The 23292-nt window shown below is 38.1% G+C and overlaps 2 protein-coding genes across 4 annotated transcripts in view; one reads left to right on the top strand and one right to left on the bottom strand.

The window, feature by feature from the left end:
- The window catches only part of INVS (inversin), a 248473-nt gene that overhangs the window by 186688 nt on the left and 38493 nt on the right, over positions 1–23292 (top strand). The window lies entirely within an intron of this gene.
- TEX10 (testis expressed 10) overlaps positions 1–23292 on the bottom strand; it is a 63269-nt gene that overhangs the window by 23805 nt on the left and 16172 nt on the right. For all 3 annotated transcript variants that reach the window (XM_025888016.2, XM_073876653.1, XM_073876654.1), the window contains 4 exons: positions 9206–9444; positions 8340–8475; positions 6488–6663; positions 5028–5205 (listed from right to left, as the gene is read on the bottom strand). In XM_025888016.2, coding sequence (XP_025743801.1) covers positions 5028–5205; positions 6488–6663; positions 8340–8475; positions 9206–9444 — 729 coding nt within the window. The remainder of the gene's footprint in view (positions 1–5027; positions 5206–6487; positions 6664–8339; positions 8476–9205; positions 9445–23292) is intronic.

Here is a 23292-nt window from a genome sequence, read left to right as displayed (position 1 = left end):
AATTTGGGGAGTTAAAATAATGGAAATACCTATTATTCCCACAGTAAGGAAAGAACTGTAGAGGGAATATCAAAAGGTAAGAGTTAACAAGAAAGTCAGAAATGCACAATGGAAAGGAGTACAAAATGGTAGTTAGAAAGCAAATAGGCTTTTGAACCCAGGGAAAAGAGGGGTCAACTGCGCCATCCAGTGGCTAAAAGAGGTAGCAAATCCATTTAAGAGCCCACTTTGAACAATGATAAGCAACAATTATAATGTCCTTAAAATTATAACCATATGTACTGTCCAAGCCAGAATACTTCTGAGAGTAAGACGGGGCAAAAGAAGTAAAATGAATCTGTTCCTGGCAGAGCAGGTCATATATTTGCCACTTAAAAACCAAGCCAAATTTCTTAGTCCCAAAATTTCTCCCTTGTCAAAGATTTTTATCTAACAACACAGATTACCTCTCAACATTTATGTCTTATGTGTCCCAATCTAGCTGTAAATAAACTAGGGGCAGAAAGGGTAGAGAACAAGCAAAAGCAAATGGAAAAATACAAGCAGAATGCTATGGGGTGAAAAGTCAAACTCTAAAAAACTGTTAAGTGGGCAATAAAAAAGGTAGGGGCAGCAACTCAACCTTTCAAAAGATAAAATGTATACAGTTTTCACTTGATGGGTTTTTCACACATGGAACTATATTCTTTGGGGTGAACTCACTCTGATAAAGACAAACAGGGCGCCAGAACTACAAAACCTAAAATGAACCTATCTCACAATCCAATTAATGTAACCAAAAAAAAAAAAAAAGAATTAAAGGACTATTTCAGGAAAATTAATCTGGCAATACTGCACAAGATAGATGGGATATTATAATAGTACAGGTAGACGATTATAAACAGTTGGCGAGTTTATAGTCACGGTCAAGGAAAAAAAGGGATATTTTGAAGTAAAAAAAAAAAAATATATGAAATAACCCAGCATATGTCTGAAGGAAATAAACATTATTGTTAAATTCTGAATCTAGGAATTGATACAATGATAATGTCATTGGCCCAAGCACGTGGAGAAGTCCTAATTCTGTATTATTTTTTAAAAGAGAGATTAGTTTGGGGGTGCCTGGGTGGCTCGGTCGGTTAAGTGGCTGCCTTTGGCTTGGGTCATGATCCCGGGGTTCTGGGACAGAGCCCCATACTGGGCTCCCTGCTCAGTGGAGAGCCTGCTTCTCCCTCTCCCTCGTCCTGCTGCTCTGCCTACTTGTTCTCTCTCTCTAGCTCTCTGTCAAATAAATAAATAAAATCTTAAAAAAAGAAAAAAAAAAGATTGGTTTGAATGAGAACAATACATCTACAGAAAGAGAAGTCTACCTACACAGACTCTGCTAAAAAGTAAAATTTAACTTGGCCGACTTTTAACTACAATGACAATCTGCTGTTAATGATTATGAAGCCCGGGGCGCCTGGGTGGCTCAGTCGTTAAGCATCTGCCTTCGGCTCAGGTCATGATCCCAAGGTCCTAGGATCGAGCCTCGCATGGGGCTCCCTGCTCGGCTGGAAGCCTGTTTCTCCCTCTCCCACTCCCCCTGCTTGTGTTCCTGCTCTATCTGTCAAATAAAATCTTAAAAAAAAAAAAAAAAAAAAAGATTATGAACCCCTACTCTTATTTGTAAATTTACTTTAACAGTTACCACAAATCTCCATAAGAAATAAGTAAAAATTTGAAAACACCCTTGACAAAAATTATTAAGCAAAGTGAATCATAACTAATGTTGATAAAGCCATTAAATATAGCTTTTAAGGAGAATCAGTTTCAAGAAGTGTTCAAAACGTTAATTTAAATCAATTTTAAAACAGATCCTTCAGGAGTTATATCAAAGGAACAGAGTGCCCTCTACTGGAAGTTAATAAACACAAAATCACTTCAGGAGCAGAAAAAGAACATCTAATTTTTTTAAAGGCCTAACACTGAATAATTGCTTACTAGACAAGGAGCAGGATTTTTCTTCCCCTAAGAAAGGAAAACATGGGAAACTAATAAATGCTTAAAATACTTAGAAATAAGACCAAGTCGTTCTCTAATGCACGTGCACACAGAAATGTAACACTGAATTTTCACATATAAACATGTTGCAGATAGCTCTCTTTTGCTAAAAGAAAAGGTTATCATCAGTTATGAATCACACTTTAGGTGACTAGATTCCAACATATGTCCTATACTGGTAAGAAGAGACTGTCAAAGAAGCTAAAAAAGTCTATGAGCTACTCCTACTTAACTGGGCTAGATTTTTATGTATAAGAAACCACAAGAAAGTCAGTCTTTAAATTCTTTAGGTACAGCCTAGATTTCAATTTCTGCCTAAAACCATATTAGACCCTGTCCATGAGCCACAATCAGTAATAAACACTACTGAATACTAAAAATATTATGCCTGGGGTGCCTGGGTGGCCCCACTGGTTAAGCTTCTGCCTTTGGCTCAGGTCGTGATCTCAGGGTCCTGGGATCGAGCCCCTCCATCGGGCTCCCTGCTTGCCCGGAGCCTGCTTCTCCCTCTCCTTCTGCCCCTCCCTCTACTTGTGCTCTCTCTTGCTCTCTCTCTCTCTCTCATGAACAAATAAAATCTTTAGGAATGCCTGGGTGGCTCAGTCGACTAAGCATCTGTCTTTGGCTCAGATCATGATCCCAGAGTCCTGGGACAGAGTCCCACATCGGGCTCCTTATTCAGTGGAGAGCCTGCTTCTCCCTCTGCCTGCGCTCCCCCTGCTTTGTGCACGCTCTGACAAATAAGTAAAAAAAAAATCTTTAAAAAAAAATCTTTTAAAAATAAAAAATAGGGCGCCTGGGTGGCTCAGTTGGTTAAGCGGCTGCCTTCGGCTCAGGTCATGATCCTGGAGTCCCGGGATCGAGTCCCACATCGGGCTTCCTGCTCAGTGGGGAGTCTGCTTCTCCCTCTGACCCTCTTCCCTCTCGTGCTATCTCTTATTCTCTCTCTCTCTCAAATAAATAAAATCTTAAAAATAATAAAAATAATAAAAATAAAAAATAAGTAGAAATAAAAATATTATTCCTAAAATACAAACACAAGGTGTTTAAGGATACTTTGAACACTTGCAATATGAAACACTATTAATTGGTTATAAAACATTTTAGAGTAGGGGTGCCTGGGTGGCTCAGTCGGTTAAGCATCTGCCTTCAGCTTGGGTCATGATCCCAGGGTCCTGGGATCAAGTCTCTCATGAGGCTCCCTGCTCAGTGGGGTGTCTGCTTCTCCCTTTCCCCCTCCCCCCTGCTCGTGCATGTGCACGCTCTCTCTGATAAATAGTAAATGTCTAGTAATCTAAAAAAAAGAACTTTAAGAGTAAAATGATACAGCTACTGTGGAATACAGTACAGAAATTCCTCGAAAAATTAGAGAATTACCATGTGATCCAGCAATTCCACTTCTAGGTATATAGCCAAAAGAATTAAAAGCAAGGACTCAAACAAGTTATTTGTACATCAATGTTCAAAGCAGCATTATTCACAACAGCCCAAAGACGGAAACAACCAAGTGTCCATCCACAGATAAACAAAATGTAGTATATACATATAATGGAACATTAAGTCAGCCTTTTTTTTTTTTAAGATTTTATTTACTTATTTGACAGAGAGAGATAGCCAGAGCAGGAACACAAGCAGCGGGTGTGGGGGAGGGAGAAGCAAGCTTCCCACTGAGCAGGGAGCCTGATGCAGGACTCAATCCCAGGACCCTGGGATCATGACCTGAGCCGAAGGCAGATGCCTAACGACTGAACCACCCAGGCACCCCTAAGTCAGCCTTTAAAAGGAAATTTTGATACATGATACAACATGAATGAACCTTGAAGAGTTATGCTGAGTGAAATAAGCAAGACACAAAAGGACAAATATTTTGTGATTCCACTTATATGAGGTACCTAGAATAATCAAAAGCATAAAGATAGAATAGTGGTTACTAAAGGGCTGGGGGTAGGGGGAATGAGGAGTTATTGTTTAATGCATGCAGAGTTTCAGTTTGGAATGATGAAAAAGTTCTGGAGATGAGGGCGGCTGGGTGGCTCAGTCGGTTGAGCAACTGCCTTCGGCTCAGATCGTGATCCCAGGGTCCTGGGATTGAGTCCCGCACTGGGCTCCTGCTCAGTGGGGAGCCTGCTTCTCCCTCTCCCTCTGCTGCTCCCCCTGCTTGTGCCTTCTCTCACTCTCTCTTCTGTTCTCTATCAAATAAATAAATAAAATCTTAAAAAAAAAATTCGGAGATGGACAGTGGTGCTAGTTGCACAACAATGTGAAAATACTTGATGCCACTGTACAGTTTTAATTGTATACTTAAAACTGGTCAAGGGCGCCTGGGTGGCTCAGTTGGTTAAGCGACTGCCTTCGGCCCAGGTCATGATCCTGGAGTCCCGGGATCGAGTCCCGCATCGGGCTCCCTGCTCAGCAGGAGCCTGCTTCTCCCTCTGACCCTCTTTCCCTCTCGTGCTTTCTATCTCTCATTGTCTCTCTCAAATTAAAAAAAAAAAAAAAAACTTTATAAAAAAAATTAAAAAAAACTGGTCAAAAGGGTTAAGTTTTATATTATGTATATTCAACCACACACACACACAAAGAGATTTCAAGTGATTTCTTGTCTGAGTCCACAAATGTATGTATTTCACCAGCTACATTAAATCTGTAGGTCCCTGAAAAGAAGGTATCACAATTCCATAAAACAGAAGGATTTAAGCACAGTACTCTCATGTGCCACTGAACCCTTACTTCATGCTTTTGATAATTTCAAATCTGTATAAATCTATACAAATATAATTATAGACAATATCTATACAAATCACTAAAAAACTTGAAACAGTCTTACTTTAGTGAGCTTACTCTATCTAGCAGTAATATCAACAGCTTTAATTGTTGAATTAAGAGCAAATGAAGTTAGTAGCCGTATGTAACCTTAAAAGTGTTCTGTAGTTTACATATTGCCAGTAAAAGGCACAGGGAAAAAAGACTATATACTTCAAATACAGCTCACTTGAGAATGCTACCTCATGTGCAGTATCCCAATGAGCATGGCAGCCAAGCTTGAACTGAGTCTTCCCATAATACAGCAACGACTTAACCGAGAAAGTAAATCAGCAGGCAGAGTGGGTAGAAAATATACAAGCTGGACCAAACGCTGCTGAGACTCTGCTGGGAGAACCACCACAGTGCCTTCTTGTGGATCTAGTGGGGTAGGTACACATATTAAATTCATAAAAGATGAATTTATAAAGATATATAAAAGATACACAGAGGTTAAATCAATAAAGCAGATGTTAAACTGAATTCCAATGTGTCAACTACATAAAAAAAGTTTTATCATAAAGTGTATGTTTAAACTATTTTCTAAAGTAAAAGAATGAACATAATCATTATTTTAAGATATATTTAACACTGTAATAATTCCATAATATCATCCAAGTGTCAGTTTGAAATAAGAACTTTGATAAGGGTAAAGGGATTGAACACAAAGTAAAACAGTAAAAAACAAGCACTTCTGCTAAACAGTGACAGTTACAATATCAACCTAACTTAAAGCAAAAGATAATACATACAAACAATACTGAAAAAAAAGAGACTTAAAAATATAACCCCAAAAAGGTGGAAGCAAACCAAATGTCCATCACTTAATGAACGGATAAATATAAGTGAAAGATCCATATAATGGAATACTAGTACTCAGCAATAAAAAAAAAAGTTCAGATACATGCACACTATAGCATGCATGAATGCTGAAAACAGTACATTAAATAAAAATAGCCAGATTCAAAAGGCCCCATATTATAATATTCCATTTATAACAAATGTTCAAAATAGGCAAATCCATAGAGACAGAAAAGTAAATGTGTGTGCCAGAAGCTGGGAAGGACTACTAATGGGTATAGTTTCTTTCTGGGGTAATAAAAATATTCTGGAATCAGACAGATTGCACAACTTTGGGAATATGTTAAAAACATTAAAATGTACATTGTAAAATGGCAAATTTTATGGTATGTGAACTACATCTCAATAATAAATTAAATATACGTATATATCCTGGTATGCTCTTATTGGTATTTTTGCTTAAAATGTGAAATACTTCCAGAGATGAATAAAAAAAATATAAATACATGGAAGTCATACAAGATATCCATTATGATTATGTAATTTGCTGCCAAAGCTTCAAAGGAATTTTTAAAAAATTCCTGATCAGTTTTGAATTTGTGAACAGCAAGTGGCTAAAAAAACAATTTAAGAATCCAAGAAGCATCTACAACCACTAAACCTTCTAAAACTATCCTAATAAAAAATATTTACTATTGAAAATGAATTTACTGTTTGAAATTTTATTTTGTTTTGGCAATTTAACCATGGTATAACCAATTTATAATAATTTAAAGGAAAGGCAAACCTAAAGCGTTCTCCTTAGAAACTTCCTTCCTAAATCAGGGTAGATCAATGGCTACCTACACAGTTAAACTCTTACCATAGATTCGCAGAGCAGAAGCTTGTAAACTTTTTAGTAACTCTCTATTTGCTCGTGCTGCCGCAGTATGGATGATATCAATAAGCTGTGTTGAGAGGTCAGGATTTCGGGAACCAAGGTGAGCAAGCTGCAATGGTAAACCAGCCAGCCAACGGGATAACACCTTACTACGATATCTAAGAAACACCAAATTAGAAAAAAATAGAATTTAATTTCCAAAGACAAGGGAAGTTTAAACAAAAAAAATTTTTTTAACCTAAATATACCACAGACTAACAAATCATTTACCAAGAACACATGTACTCATTTAAACATTTGAGGCCTCTAAGAATGGCAGCATCGTTTATTTAGCTATAGCATTTTCCAGAGTTTTACCCACTAAATTAAAAAGACCATGTAATTTGGGGCACTACAGTCTAAATTGTATGTTTATCTTAAAAAACACAGACGCTAATACTCTTTGTACTATTTATCTTAATTGTTAGCTATTATACTAGATTAACTCATTGATGCATTCAATAAACGGTGCTCCCAGACTAAATGGCTTTGAACCTGTTATTTTAGTTCTTCAGTACACAGCTGACCCTTGAACAACATGGGTTTGAACGGCGTGGCTCCACTTACAAGCAGGTTTTTTTATTTTTAATAAATATATTGGAAAATTTTTTGGAGAACTGCAACAATTTGAAAACCTCACAAAGTGCATAGCCTAGAAATACTGAAAATATTATATTCTTCTTAGAAGTTAGGGTGTAACTTTTAAGAATATATGTAACATAAAATTATACCTAAGAAGTTAGATGAAATTTTAAGACTATAATATATGTAACATAAAATATGTGTGTAACAACTGTTATTATCCGTAAGGCTTCTAGTCAATAATAGGCTATTAGTAAAGTTTTGGGGCAGTCAAAAGTTACACACAGATTTTTGACTGTGCGCCAGGGGGTGGGGGAAGTGGGGGTTACGTGTCAGTGTCCCTAACCCCCACATTGTTCCAAGGGTCCACTGTACTTGTACCTGGTAAAGCTCCAATGTCTCTTTACTCAGGTAACAGCAATCACTTTTGCTGCACACCTCAAGAGCTTAATGATTTAAGCATGACCTTTTTGTCACACAGACCTGAACTTAAGTCCCAGCTCTGTTTCCCATTAGTTATAGGATACTCACCAACTTATTTAACCTAAGCTTCAGTTTCCTCCTATAAAACGAAAGTAACAGTACCTACATCTCATAGTAGGAGTACGAGATTTAGATAAATTATGAAAAGCACCTGGTTTGTACTAAAGACTCAAATGTTTCAACAACTACCTATGCATGCTGAGGTATCCCCAACCCTTATCTTCTGCCTAAACATATCTTCCTATCTGAAATGTACCTCAAACTCACATCAAAAAATTAATTCCTTAATTCTACTCTTTGTGTTGTCTGTCTCCCTTGATAGCACCAAACTAAGCCAGAAACATTCTCATCTTCTATTGTCCTCATTCTTATACCATATAACCCAATGTAATTAAGGGCTAGTGGTTCAGCCTCCATAATTTTTATGGAAAGCAAAAGAAAAGGCTGAGGCTGCTACAGGTTATTCCAACTGTCCTTAAGATATTAAGTGGACAAGTGGAAATACAAGCTCAAAGAGGTTTTTATCTGCTTGGTTATATACAAAAAGATTACTGGCACCATTATATATGCTTCTTTATACAATTTTATATCTTTTCTTACATACAACCAAACAAGATAAAAAGTGAACTCCTCCAAAGATTTTATCACTCTTTTGTCCTATTTAAATAGACTTTAAAAAAAAAAAAAAAACAACACAAGAAAAAGAAAGGCAAAATAAATGAAACTTTACCTGACTCTGTAAGATCTCAGTTCTTCTTTCTGATAGATTTTACTGAAAAATTTCAGTAACAAAGTCCGAACTGGGAGGAGAAGGCCTCTCTGCTGATACAATGTATAAACTGCCTTGATGAGAGACTCTGTAGCCTCTAAAAACAAAAACAATTTCATATGAAGCAAAAATATTTCTTCACCAGCTCTAATTACTCTAAAAGCACAGAAGCACTTTACTTTGTTCCTATGATAAAACAGATCTTAGTCACAAACTGGTAACTACCACTGAAGTCCTGTAGCAATGACCTACTATAAAAGTCAAACCAACCAGAGATTACTGTATAAATTTTCCTAAGGGACAACAAACCTATGTAGTGATGACAACCAGGCTATTAGAAAGATGAATAGGATGGGAACCAAACAGGAAAGCTTTGTTTCTGAATGAAAAGAATTAGTAAGTCATACTAAAAAAGAACTTAATGTGACATAACTTCAGGCTAGAACAAAGGTAGAGGATTCATTCTACATGGATAAAAGGGAAAAGTGCTCAATTTATAATCAAACTAGATCAGGAAAGGGTATTTCTTGGGCTCAATGGCATTTCCTCTTAATAATACCTATCTTATTTTACTCAAGTCTGTAATCTACTAGAAATGTTACCATATTGCTTCAGAGTGGACCTACTCACTGAGAAAGAGATTCTCTGGGCCATAAAAAACTTCAGTGTTCAAGTAGATAGTCCTTTATAATTATACAAGCTACCTTTTATGGCTTGAATGTAATTAACCTAACTCACGGAATGTCTGAAAGTCATTAATTCAAAGCTAGACCCTAAGAGCATGCGTAAGAGTTCCTCCCTTAAGAAGACAAAGCAGTAACACCTACCTCTGTTGGGTTGTATCTGCATTAATCTCCATGATACCCCAAGCAATCTGTTCAGCTGCTTACTATTTAGCCTAAAGCCATCTTCAAGAGTCTCTGTCACAAATTTCCTTATCATTTCTATCCAATTGGAATCCTTCTGCAAAGTTGAGGCATTTGCCAGGGAGACCATGATATCAGACAGTGTTAAATTCAGTAATAGATGATCTACATTATTGGAGAGAATCGTGCAATGCTTGATGCTAAAAATAAACAAAAGACACACACATCTATAAAGTGTTATATCTACCATGCCTGCTTCACTTAGAATACTTAAAATAATCTAACAATGGGTCAAAATATTTCCTTCTAAAATAAACTGCCAAGACGAAAGGTATAGAAGCAAGGTTTAGGCCATCGTTTTATAAATAAACCACTCCTTAAGACTGTTAAGACATGAATTTGTATACTGCTCAGTTCATTACCCAAGTTCCTCTTCACACAAAAAGTAAAGGCCCTTGTAACAATGCTTGGTAATCCTAAACGTAATTTGGAGATAAGACTTGAGAACCTCAACATGCTTAAAGATTTTTTTTTAAAGCAAATACTTATACTTGGATGTAGGTCACAGTAGATCTTGACTCTGCTTCTAACTCACAACATAATCACTAATTTCTCCTGGCCACAATTTCCATATGTGTGACATAAGGAGACTGGTCCAGATAAGCACTGTTCTGAAACAACTTACACGATACACATATTAAAATCGTTTTTTTCTAGCCAAATGAAACACATTTCTTTCAAAGCTTCAAAGAAATTTCAAAAAAGAAATCTCAAAAAAAAAAAAATCTCAAATAAATACTTTCAATAAAAACAAATTGCAATATAGACTATAAATACCTATTTCAGACTATGGCATATTCAACAGCAAAGCCTATTTATTTCAGGTTTCAAAAAATGTAAAGTTAATTAAAATAAAAAATCTGACCAATTTTAAAGGAAAAGGTTAATCCTAGATCAAGCATGAGCAAGGACACAGTAGTGAAGAACCAAGAATGCATGGGAAGGGAAATAAAAGAAATCTGGTGCTATCAGAGCATCAAATGTAGGGTTAGGAATGACCTATGAGCCTGGAAAGGTAAAATGGAACCAGATTACAAAGAGTCAGGGAGGCTAAGGGCACTAAAATTAATTCTACAACCACAAGAGTAACGTGGTTGAAAACTTATTTCAGATGGGTGATTTGTGGAGACAGAAAATGAAAAATGAGAGTTACAAGACTATAAACAAAGAAGCAGGGGCACTGGGGTGGCTCAGATGGTTAAGTGTCTGCCTTCTGTGCAGGTCATGATCTCCAGGTCCTGGGACTGAGCCCCACGTTGGGTTCCCTGCTCAGCGGGGAGAGTCTGCTTCTCCCTCTCCCTCTGCCTCTCCCCTCACTAGTGCTCTCTCTCTCAAATGAATAAATAAAATCTTAAAAAACAAACAAACAAAAACAAAGAAGCAGTTATTTGGCTATTGTAGCAATCCAGGCAAGACATGATCCCAAGAACCAAGGTCAATGTTGGGTATGGACTGGGAGAAGGCAGGACAATTTAGGAAGAATAAAAATTAGCTGGATTTGGGGCGCCTGGATGGCTCAGTTGGTTAAGCGACTGCCTTCGACTCAGATCATGATCCTGGAATCCCAGGATTGAGTCCCACACATCAGGCTCCCTGCTCAGCGGGGAGTCAGTCAGCTTCTCCCTCTGACCCTCCCCCTCTCATGTGCTTGCTCTCTCTCTCTCAAATAAACAAAATCTTTTCAAAAAAATTAGCTGGATTTGAAGTTTAAGTGTATACATGTATATGAGTTTGGGGATGGTGGGAATTGGAGGAATCAAAAGTTCTAGCATTGGTGACTGGATTAATGAAGAAGCAGAGATCCAGAAAATATTACTTTTGATATGTGGAGCTTATAGTGTCTCTGGTATAATTCCAGGCAGAGATAGCCAACAGATAACTCAAAGTACAAGTCTGACACCAGAAGGAGAAGTCCAAGCTATTTAATGAAAATTACTCACATGACCACTCCTAGCTGCAAAAGAAGCAGGAAATCCAGTTATTTTGTATAGTCCTATTCCTAGCTAAACACTGGAATTTAAGAAAGGAATGAATGAGAATGGGACAGATAACTAGCAGTCTACACACCACAAACCCAAATTACTACAAGGTTTTTTGCCAAACAGCCCAGTGTTCAAAACCAAAGCACATTTTAACATTAACTAGACCACACAAAAACTTAACTGCCACATTTCTTCAGAAGTAGAGCTTATACCAAGATCTACCCTAGGTTTATCTCAAGCAGCATAATCTATTACTGTGTAGAAGTTCTCAATGGACACTTCAAACTTGGGAGAATTCAATCTGCTCATCCAATACTTTATACAAATTTTTAAGGACTAAATATGCCAACCATCAATTCTATGAGGGAAGCAGGTTAACGGGGATACTCCAATTTTCAGTAACAATAATGCAGGTAATTAGAACTAATCCCCTTCCTGAAAACAACATTAAAACTAGATGAAATCATTTTTAAAAACCTCAAAAATACTCAAGAGCTAAGAAGATAATGAACATTTTACTGGGTTCCAAAATCTATGAAAAAAAAGCAAGATACTAGCACTCAAGGCTTTGTCCTTAGGGTAAATGCCAATTCCAAAGAAAAAGCTGCAAAACGGATGTAACCTTTTAGTGGCCTCACAGGGAAAAATCAGAGCCCAGGGCCTGCCAAACATGGGGACTTTCATATATTATCCTGGGTAAAGGTGAACTGGAAATATAAACAGCTCTTAGATAAAACTTAATTCCAATTTTGCTCTATACCAGTGGTTTAAATAATTCCTCACAACTAGCTCTACAGATTCAACACAATTCAAATCAAAATCCCAGCATTCTATTTGTAGTCGTCAATAAATTGGTTCTGAAGTTTATATGGAAAGGCAAAAGACCTAAAATGCCCAACCCAAGACTGAGGCAGAACAAAGCTGGAGGACTCATCCCAATTCAAGAGTTACTATACAACTACAGTAATCAAGACATCATGGAATTGGTAAAAGAACAGACACATATAGGTTAATGGAACAAAGAGCTCCAAACAGACCCACAAAAATCTAATCAACTATCTCTAAGAAAAGAGCAAAACCAATTCAACGGAGAAAGGATAGTCTTTTCAACAAACGGTGCTGGGAGCAAATGGACAGAAATTATACAAATGAAAAACAAAAACTCAGTGGATTTGTATCTGAGCTCAGTTGAACAAAGCTTAATAATTAAAAGCTCACAAGTATGAGGTTAAAAAAAAAAATAGAAGATTCAGTAAGTAGGTCTAACATATGTTTAATCAGTCTTTACCAGAAAGGAAAAAAATGGGACTGCAGTAATGTTTTTAAAGCTAAACAGAATTTATCAGATCTGTTTAAAGACATTTCATTCGAGATTTAAGATCTCGTATTTAAGAAGTTCACTGAATCCCAAGGAGAATAAAAAAATTAAAAAAACAAAAAACAAAAAACACCCACCTGGATATATCATTGTGAAACTGCAGAAAATAAAAAGAAAAATCATGGGGAGTGGAAACAGGAATTTTGTAAAGTAACAACAGTTAGACTCATAGCTGACTTCTTAATAGAGCAATGAAAATCAGCAGACAGTAAAGTCAGTGTGCTCAAAGAAGAAAACTGCCAAACCTAGAGTATTACACTCTGCTAAAACACTCTTTAGAAATGAAGAAAAAATATTATTTTTAGACAAAACAAAACACAACCTCCAGCAGATTCTAAATGATCCCAGATGGATGGAAACAGATATATGAAAAAATGAGCAAAAAAATAGAAAATACAAGAATAAAACTCAGGTGGTGGATACAAGTTCTCCAAAATGCTAATTTTTGATGGGAAGCTCAAATGTTATCACTGGCACAAATACTGTCAGTTGTTTTCTTGGAATTGATAGGCTCTTTGTTCATTTTGAGAAAATAATTGCCAAATACCCAAGTCTGAATAACCATAGTTTGTCTGTCATTCTTTCAAGTTAAAATTGTGCCTGTCACAGAAAGTACTCACAAGTAGAATAATCACAAAAATGTATTTCTTGAGACAAACATCATCCTGTATATGCAGCCAAAATATTTTACCCCAGTTCCATTTCATCACACTGAATATGGAAAGGAAAAAAAAAGTGTTCTCAAGGGTCATGACTTAATAAAATTAGTTAATTTTTACTGCTTCATTAAGGACCTTTTTATGTGAAAGTGGCTCTGGCTTGTTCTTTTAAACTGTGAGTGCACAGTGATGAAGAATACAATGTTTTCCAAGTACAGTTTGGTGCCACTGCCTTAGTTGATGCTAAGATACTGGCAGTTTTACCCACCACTGCTTTTGTACCATCGGTGTAAATGTCAGAAAAATCAAAAAGGCAAATAATGTCTTAATATAATTATAAAAATAGTTCTAACTTTATAGACCCAGAGGTCACAGACCACCCTTTGAAAACTGCTTCTTAGATAAATGACTTAAGAGTAAGCCAGCTAACTATAACTGTCTCACAATAGCAACAATGGTCTACTGTTTATAGGATATCCCAGTAAGCTTCCCTCCCCAATCAATACCCAACCTAATTTGTTCTGTTTCTTTATCTTAAGGTTCTCCCAAAGTAATACCGGTCCCTAAGAATTTCAGATTTTGAAAAAGAAAAAAAAAGAAAAAAGAATTTCAGATTCTGGATTTTCAGTGGCATCCTTATTTAAACCAGTTAGGAAAATTTTCTATATACAACACATCCAACAAACTTCCTTTTTACCAAATAAACTTTACACTGTTCCAGATGATCTTTTCTTTTGCCCTTAACAAAGAAACTTTAGGAAACTCAAATTTCTTCTACAGATGAAACTGCAAGTCAATTTCCTTTTGAAGTCGGCCTTCTTATGTACGCAATTCCTGCCACACTCTTTCTCTGGGCCCTATTCTGTCCTTATTTTCCCACAGAGAAATCTATTTGCTAGTAATTTTTTTCTAAAATTTAATCATTCACATACTGTCTGAATATTTACTATGTTTTTTTAACATAGCTCACTTTTTAAAGACAAATAGAATTTCTAAAAGAAACCTCTGTCAATACCATAAGCAGAAAACCAATCTTTCCTAATACATTTTGCAATAAATTCCCAACAACGCAACCAGCACTTAATGAACCTCAACTTGCCAAATCAAAGCTCTCCATTAACTCTCTAAAAATAAACTAATTTTCCCAGCATAACAGTAAATCTTCCCAACTAGCAGACTACTGTTGTCAGCAGTGAACTTCTCTCACAAACTGATTTGTAGGCCAAAGGCAAGACTTAACTGTATTTTAAACAGAAAGATTCGGGGCCCCCAACAGAAGACAAGACACAGCTTTCATGACACAAGAGAAGTCATTTTAGGTCCCCAGCTATTTTCCTATTTTCCCTGATCAACACCCCACTGGCTCTACTAGCTGAAGCACACCTCTTACAGCACATCCCAGGAGGTGTCAAAATTACAAAGAAATATAAAAACCTCAGTAGTTAAGGATTTTAAGGGAACTAGAGGAATGCAAAATCTAACAGGCCAGTAAATAGGCTAACCGTAACAAACAATAAATCAGTGGTGAAACTCCCAGTGCTGTTTTCAAAAGTAAGCAAGGCCCTGCATTCCTTACCTAAGATAAGGAGCTCAAGACCCCATCCAGTTTATACCCTAAGAGCTTGCCCAAAGCCCCTTCCCCTGACAGTTACCTCTGCTTCATTATAATGTTAAAGTCTCCACCCCAGGAGGGACACAAGGTTCAGAACATAGCATGCATGTACAGGCATGCTTCCTAATAATGTCTGCACAAACTTATGCCTGCCTTTACATGTGATGACAAAGCTCCCCTTTCTGAATATTCATCCTAAACCCTAAATAAAAAGAACGCACTCACCCATACTCAGAGAGTCAAGGCTTTGGAAGTTATTCCCCATGATCTCCTTATTTGCAGCAAATAGGTTCTGTTGTGTGACAACTCCACCTGGTGTAATCTCTATATGTAACCCACCAAGCAGTGAACTCATATTATTTCGATTACAGTATTTGTTCCCAGTACATATTAGAATTACCTTGTTGGAATAATCACCACATAGATTAATAAATTTTGAGCACAAAAAGAAGTTTTCTTAGGGGCGCGTGGGTGGCTCAGTCCATTAAGCATCTGACTCTTGATTTCAGCTTGGGTCATGAGATCAAGCTCCACATTGGGCTCTGCACTCAAGTGTTTAGTCGGCTTAAGATTCTCCTCCCTCTCTCCAATCTCCCTATGCCCCTCCCCCTGCTCGCACTCTCTTTAAAATAAATAAAATCTTTAAAAGAAAAAGAAAGAGGGGCGCCTGGGTGGCTCAGTCAGTAAAGCGTGTGCCTTCAGCTCAAGTTACGATCTCAGGGTCCTGAGACTGAGCCCCGCGTCGGACTCCCTGTTCAGTGGGGAGCCTGCTTCTCCCTCTCCCATTCCCCCTGCTTATGTTCCCTCTCTTGCTGTCTCTCTGTTAAATAAATAAATAATCTTAAGAAAAAAAAAGTTTTCTGAGAGAGGACTACATTTTTTTAAATGTCCATTATTTCCAATGACAAAATTATAGCCTTTGATATAAATGAAAGAATTGAAAGCAGGGACTCAAATGGACATGTGAAGATCAGTATTCATTATTCACAGTTACCAAAAGGTAGAAACCACCCAAACATCATCCATTGATAGATCAACAGATAAACAAAATATGGTATATACATACAACGGACTATTACTTGGCCTCAAAAAGGAAAAAAACTTGGAAGCAACCAAGAGGTCCTTCAGTAAGTGCAAGAATGGATACATAAACTGTGTCACATCCATACAATGGAACATTATTTAGCACTTAAAAAAAGAGTCCTCAAATGATGAAAAAAACATGGGGAAGGGAAGGATGAATCGGCAGATAACAGAGGATTTTTAGGACAGTGAAACTATCCTATACGATACTAAAATGGTGGATAATTATTATTATATTTGTCAAAACTCATATAATTTGTAATACCAACAGTGAACCCTGAGGTAAACTATGGCTTTGGGATGAAACTGATGTGTCAATGTAAGTTCATAGGTTGCAACAAACGTTTTAACTCTGGTGCAGGATGCTGACAGTGAGGAAAGCTGTGTATTTCTGGGAGCAGGAGTACATGACAATTCTGTACTTTCTGCGCAACTTTACCATGAAACTAAAACTGCTCTAAAAAATACAATCTATTTTTTTTTTAAAGTGGAAAAAAATGCTAGTAGATGCTACAATATGAATGAACTTTGAAGACATTTTCCTAAGTGAAATTAAGCCAGACACAAAAGGAAAAATATTTTCCGGTTCTGCTTATATGAGGTACCTAGAAGAGTCAAATTAACAGAGACAAAAAGTAGAACAGTGATTCCCAGGAGCTGGTGATAGGGGACCGTGGTGAGTTATTGTTTCATGGGTACAGACTTCCAGTTTGGGAAGATGAAAATAATTCTGTAAATGGATGGTGGTGATGGCTGCTTAACAACATAAATATACTTAATACTACTGAACCATACACCTTAAATGATTAAAAAGGTCAAATTTCATGGTATGTATATTCTACCACAATAAAAATCAGTAATATCCTTTGTAACTCTGTATTTTAACTGAAGATGAAAAATTTAGACATCAGTTAAATTTACGGTTACAGTGTTGTCTCCCCTAACTTTAACTTGTGTTGCCCTCCACAGGTTATCTACTAAGTATTCAATGCAGCTCCTTATGGAAAAAAGAGAGCAGTCCAGTGTCCCTGAAAATGAATCCCTGGGAAATCTTCTCAAGAATAAGCTAGCTATATTGCCAATCTACTTTTGCTAAAAATTCCACAACTGCAAAGTCAGCTGGGAATATGACAGAATAGGAGGACACTAAGCTCGCCTCCTCCCATGGATACAACTAGATAACACCAATATGTGTAAATTACCCAGGAACCAGCGAAGAAGACTAGCAGAACAAATTCCACAACTAAAGTCAAGGAAGGGGCCACATTAAAGAAAACAGGAAGAGCAAAGACACGGTCTGGAAGCAAAACGGACCATGGCCATTTGACACAATGGAGAGGGAGGTGGTGGCATGGAGAAGGGCAGAAAACAGACTTTCACACTGGGAAGTCCACAAACTGGGAGGATGAATCTCCAGAATATTTGCCTTTGAAAGTGAGTTCTCAAAACTATCAGGACTTAAAGCCTGGAATTTTAAAAACTGGCGGACTCGGCTCTGTGAGAACCCAGAAGGCGTTAGGAAGCAGAGTTCAGCAATAAAAAAGAGAGCAAGACAAATAGCCCCTGCATATATAGTGCAGAACCAGCAAGTGGAAAACTCCAGGGGCAGACAGGAGGGAGAGTTGATTTGCCTCAGAGCATGGTCAAGAGAGGCAGGGACCACGGGGAGACTCCAGGAACAAAGGACATGGCAGACACCATTTCCCGCCCCACCCCCCAGCAAAAACAATGGCCACCTGCGGGAACCAGCATGGTGCCAACACTCCTAAATTGCTTCCACCAAGTTTATTCACATCCCACCCACCCACCCCCCACCACACACCACCCCATCAGCAGATATGCCCTTCCTAGTCACACTGGCCTGAATCCCAGAGCTGCAGGCCCCTCCCCCAGAAGCCCGGCACAAACCCTGACAATGCCACATCTCCCGACACCCAGGAGGACCTCAGTTCTGGCAGTGGCAGACTTTTACAAGCAGACCACCACACACCTTGTTAAAATGTGCCCAAACCCTGCCGGGGATCAAACACAGCACACAATATGCCAAGAGAGCCTATGTAAACTACACTGAAGGAAAGAGGCCAAAACTAAACAGGAGAGCACATGCAACACACACAGGAGACATTCTGAAGCACCAGGCCCTGAGAAACCAGGACCTCTTCTTCATAAGGCAAACCACAGCAAGAGACCAAAGTGAAGCAAATATAAGTAATATGTCTGATAGAGAATTTAAAATAACGATCATGAAAATACCAGACTGGTGAAAAGAGTGGAAGACATCATAGAAACCGTTAATACAGAGATAAAAAAGAACCAATCAGAGATCAAGAACACAGTAAATGAAATTTAAAATACATTCAATGGAAGAAATAGCAAGCTAAATGAAGCAGAGGAATGAATTAACAACATGGAAGGCAGAGTAATAGAAAGCAACAAACTGAGCAAAGGAAAGAAAATTATGCAAACTGAAGTCTTAGGGAATGCAATGACTCCATCAAGCATAACAACATCTGCATTATAGGGATCTCAGGAGAGAGAGAAAAGGGAGAAAATTTACTTGAAGAAATAATAACTGAAAACTTCCCTAATCTGGGGAAGGAAACAGAGATCCAGATTCAGGAAGCACAGAGATCCCACCCCTCCTCCAAATTCAACCCAAGGCCATCCACACCAAGACATATATAGTAATTAAAATGGCAAAAACTAGCAAAAAAGACAAAATTTTAAAAGCAGCAAGAGAAAAAAAAAGTCAGTTACATAAAAGGGAAATCCCATAACGCTATCAGTGAATTTTTCAGCAGAAACTTTGCAGGCCAGAAGGGACTGGGGCAAGATATTCAAAGCACTGAAAGGGAAAAATGTGCAACCAAGAATACTCTATTCAGCAAGGCTATCATTCAGAACAGAAGGATAAAGTGTTTCCCAGATAAACAAAAACTAAAATAGTTCATGATCAGTAAAGCAGCCCTATAAGAAATATTAAAGGGGACTCCCTGAATGGCAAGAAAGACCTTAAGTGAGAATATAAAAAGTAAAAATCAAAGGGGCGCCGGGATGGCTCAGTCAACTGAAGGTCTGACTCTTGATTTTGGCTCAGGTCATTATCTCCAGGTCAAGAGATCGAGCCTGGCATAGGACTCCACACTCTCCACGGAGTCTGCTTGAGTTTCTCTCCTTCTGCCCCTCTACCCCTCCGCCACCGCTCTTGCAGGAGCACTCTCGCACCCTCCCTAAATACATAAATAAATAAATAATTTAAAAACGCAAAAGCAGTAAGAATAAATGTATTTGTAAAAATCAGTTAAGGGAGAGTGCCTGGCTGCCTCAGTCAGTTAAGTGTCTGCCTTTGGCTCAGGTCATGATCCCAGGGTCCTGGGATGGAGCCCCATGTGGGGGAAATCCCTGCTCAGCAGGGAGCCTGCTTCTCCCTTTCCCTCTGCCTACCACAGCCCCTGCTTGTGCTATGTCAAATAAATAAAATCTTTAAAAAAAAAATCAGTTAAGGGATTTATAAAATAAAAGGATATTTTATATGAAACCATACACCTGAAACGTGGGAGGGAGAGGAGTAAAGCATAGGTTTAAACTTAAGCAAGCAATAACTAATATAGACTCATATATGCAAAAGATGTTATGTACAAATCTAATGGTAACCGCAAATCAAAAATCTGTAATAGATATGCAAAAAATAAAGAGAAAGGAATCCAACTATATTACTAAAGAAAGCCAACAAACCATGAAAAAGAGCAAGAAAACGATCAGAGAAAATCTCCAGAAACAACCACAAAACAAGTTACAAATTGGCAATTAAGTACATACCTCTCAGTAATTACTTTGAATGTAAATTAACTAAATGCTTCAATCAAAAGACACAGGGTAACAAACTGGATAAAAAAACAAGACCCGGGTCGCCTGGGTGGCTCAGATAGTTGAGCATCTGCCTTCGGCTCAGGTCATGATCCCAGGGTCCTGGGATCGAGCTCCACATCGGGCTCCCTGCTTGGCGGGGAGCCTGCTTCTCCCTCTCCCTCTACTGTTCCCCCTGCTTGTGCTCTCACTCTGTCAAATAAATAAATAAAATCTTTAAAAAAAAAAAAAAAAAAAAGACCCACCTATATGATGGCTACAAAAGACTCATTTCAGACCTAAAGACATCAGCAGATTGAAAGTGAGGGGACAGAGTAATATTTATCACGCAAATGGATGCCAAAAGAAAGCCAAGCTAGCGATACCTGTATTGGACAAAATAGACTTTAAAACAAAAACTGTAACAAGAGACAAAGGACACTATAATTAAAGGGGACAATCCAACAAGAGGACATAACAGTTGTAAATATTTATGCACCCAAATATATACAAGAGTTAATAACAAACATAAAAGGAATAATAGCTAGTATTACAATAACAATAGAAGACTTTAACACCCCATTCACATCAATGGACAGATCATCCAAACAGAAAAATCAATAGGGAAAAAGTGGCTTTGAATGAAACACTGGACCAGATGGATTAGCAAACATGATAATCAGAACACTCCGTCCTAAAACAGAATACACATCCTTTTCAAGCACACACGAACACTTTCCAGAATAGATCATATATTAGACCATAAAACAAGTCTCAACAAACTCAGAAAAGACCGAAGTCATACCATGCATCTTTTCTGACCACAATGCTTATGAAACTAGAAATCAACCACAAGAAAAGATGTGAAGAGCACAAACACATGGAGGGTAAATAACATGCTATTAAACAATGAATGGGTCAAACCAAGACAAAAAGACATCAAAAATTACATGAAAATGAAAACACAAAGGTCCAAAATCTTTGGGATGCAGCAAAAAGTAGTTTTAAGAAGGCAGTTTATAGAATCACAGGCCTACCTCAAGAAGCAAGAAAAATCTCAAATAACCTAACCTTACACTTAAAGAAGCCAGAAAAAGAACAAACAAAACCCAAAGCCAGCAAAAGTAGTAAGATTAGAGCAAAAATAAATGATATAGAAATTAAAAAAAAAAAAAAATAGAACTCAGCAATGAAACCAGGAACTGATTCTTTGAAGAAAAACAACAACAACAACAAAACTGATAAACTTCTAGCAAGACTCAACAAAAAGAAAAAGAAAGAGAGAAAAGACCCAAATAAACAAAATTACTAATGAAAAAGGAAAAACAACCAACACCACAGAAAGAAAAATAACTGCAGGGGTGCCTGGGTGGCTCCGTAGGTTGGGCATCCGACTCTTGATTTCAGCTCAGTACATGATCTCAGGGTCGTGGGATTAAGCTCCGTGCTGGGCTCTGTGCTGAGCGTGGAGGCTGCCTGGGATTCTCTCTCTCCCTCTCTCTCACCTCCCCTTCCCCCCCGCCAAGTGCACTCTCTCTCTCTAATGGAAAGGAAGGGAACAGGAAGGACTGGGAAGGGAATAGGAAGGGAAAGAATACAAACAACTCTAACAAGACATTTTGAAAACATATATAACAAACTGGACAACTTGGAAGAAATGGATAAATTCCTAGAAACCTATAAACCTACCAAAACTAATGCAGGAAGAAATCGAAAATTTGATTAGACCAATCATCAGCAACGAAATTGAAACAGTATCAAGAAACTCCCAACAGGGGCGCCTGGGTGGCTCAGTTGGTTAAGCGTCTGCCTTTGGCTTAGGTCATGATCCTGGGTTTCCAGGATCGAGCCCCACATCTGGCTCTCTGCTCAGCAGGGAACCTGCTTCTCCCTCTCCCTCTGCCCCTCATCCCACTCATGCACTTACGTGCTCTCTCTCTGAAATAAATAAAATCTTAAAAAATATTAACTCCCAATGAAAGTCCAAGAGCAGACAGGTTCCCAGGCAAATTCTAGCAAACATTTAAAGAAGATTTAATACTCCTTAAACTACTCCAAAAAATACAAAAGGAAGGAAAACTTCCAAATTCACTCCATGAGGCCAATATCACCCTGATATCAAAACCAGATAAAGACACCACCAAAAAAGAGAACTACAGGCCAATATCTCATGAATATAGATGCAAATATTCTCAACAAAATATTAGGAAACCAAATCAACGATGTATTTTTTTTAAAAAAAAAAAGATTTTTGGGGGGTGCGTGGGTGGCTCAGTCGGTTAAGTGTCTGCCTTCAGCTCAGCTCATGATCCCAGGGTTCTGGGACCGAGTCCCGCATCGGGCTCCCTGCTACGCGGGAGGCCTGCTTCTCCCTCTCCCACTCCCCCTGCTTGTGTTCCCTCTCCCTGTCAAATAAATAAAATCTTTAAAAAAAAAAAGATTTTATTTATTTGACAGAGAGAGAACATATGCAAGGGTAGCAGCAGGCAGAGGGGAGAGGGAGAGGCAGGCTCCCCACTGAGCAGGGAGCCCGTTGCGGGGCTTGATCCCAGGACCCTGGGATCATGACCCAAGCTGAAGGCAGACACTCAACAACTGAGCCACCCAGGCGCCCTCAACAATATGTTTTTAAAATATCATATACTACAATCAGGTGGGATTTAGTCCCAGGAAGCAATGGTGATTTAACATTCGCAAAACAAGAGGCGCCTGGGTCATTCAGTCGGTTGGACATCTGCCTTCAGCTCAGGTCATGATCCCAGGGTCCTGGGATTAAGCTCCACTTTGGGCTCCCTGCTCAGCAGAGAGTCTGCTTCTTCCACTCCCTCTGATGCTCCCCCTGACTCTGATCTCTCTCACAAATAAATGAAGTCTTTAAAAAATATATACAGATGTTTGCAAAACAAGGGGCACCTGGCTGGCTCAGTTGGTAGAGCATGCACCTCTTGATCTTGGGGTCATGAGTTCAAGCCCCACGTTGAGTGTGGAGCCTACTTTAAAAAAATAAAATGTTAAAAAATATATATTCACAAAACAATGGGATACATCACATCAATTAAAGGATAAAAACCATATGCACATTTCAGCAGGTGCAGAAAAAGCATTTGATCAAGAACAATATCCATTCGTGATAAAAATCCTCAATAAAGTTAGGTCCAGAAGAAACATAGCTCAACATAATAAAGGCCTTATATGAAAAACCCGCAGCCAGTATCATACTCAATGGTGAAAAACTGAGAGCTTTTCCTGTAAGGTCAAAAACAAGACAAGGATGTCGACTCTGACCCCTTTTATTCAACATGGTAATGGAAGTCCTAGCCACAGTAATTAGACAACATAAAGAAATAAAAGGCATCCAAGTTGTTAAGGAAATAAAACTCTATTTGCAGATGATGTGATACTATATATAGAAAACCCTAAAGACTCCA

The sequence above is a fragment of the Callorhinus ursinus genome, unplaced genomic scaffold (assembly GCF_003265705.2).
Source record: "Callorhinus ursinus isolate GAN/ISIS: 27379988/994484 unplaced genomic scaffold, GSC_fseal_2.0 scaffold24, whole genome shotgun sequence".
NCBI lineage: Eukaryota > Metazoa > Chordata > Mammalia > Carnivora > Otariidae > Callorhinus > Callorhinus ursinus.
Note: the sequence above shows the minus strand (reverse complement) of the source record. Positions and strands in the feature narration are given on the sequence as shown.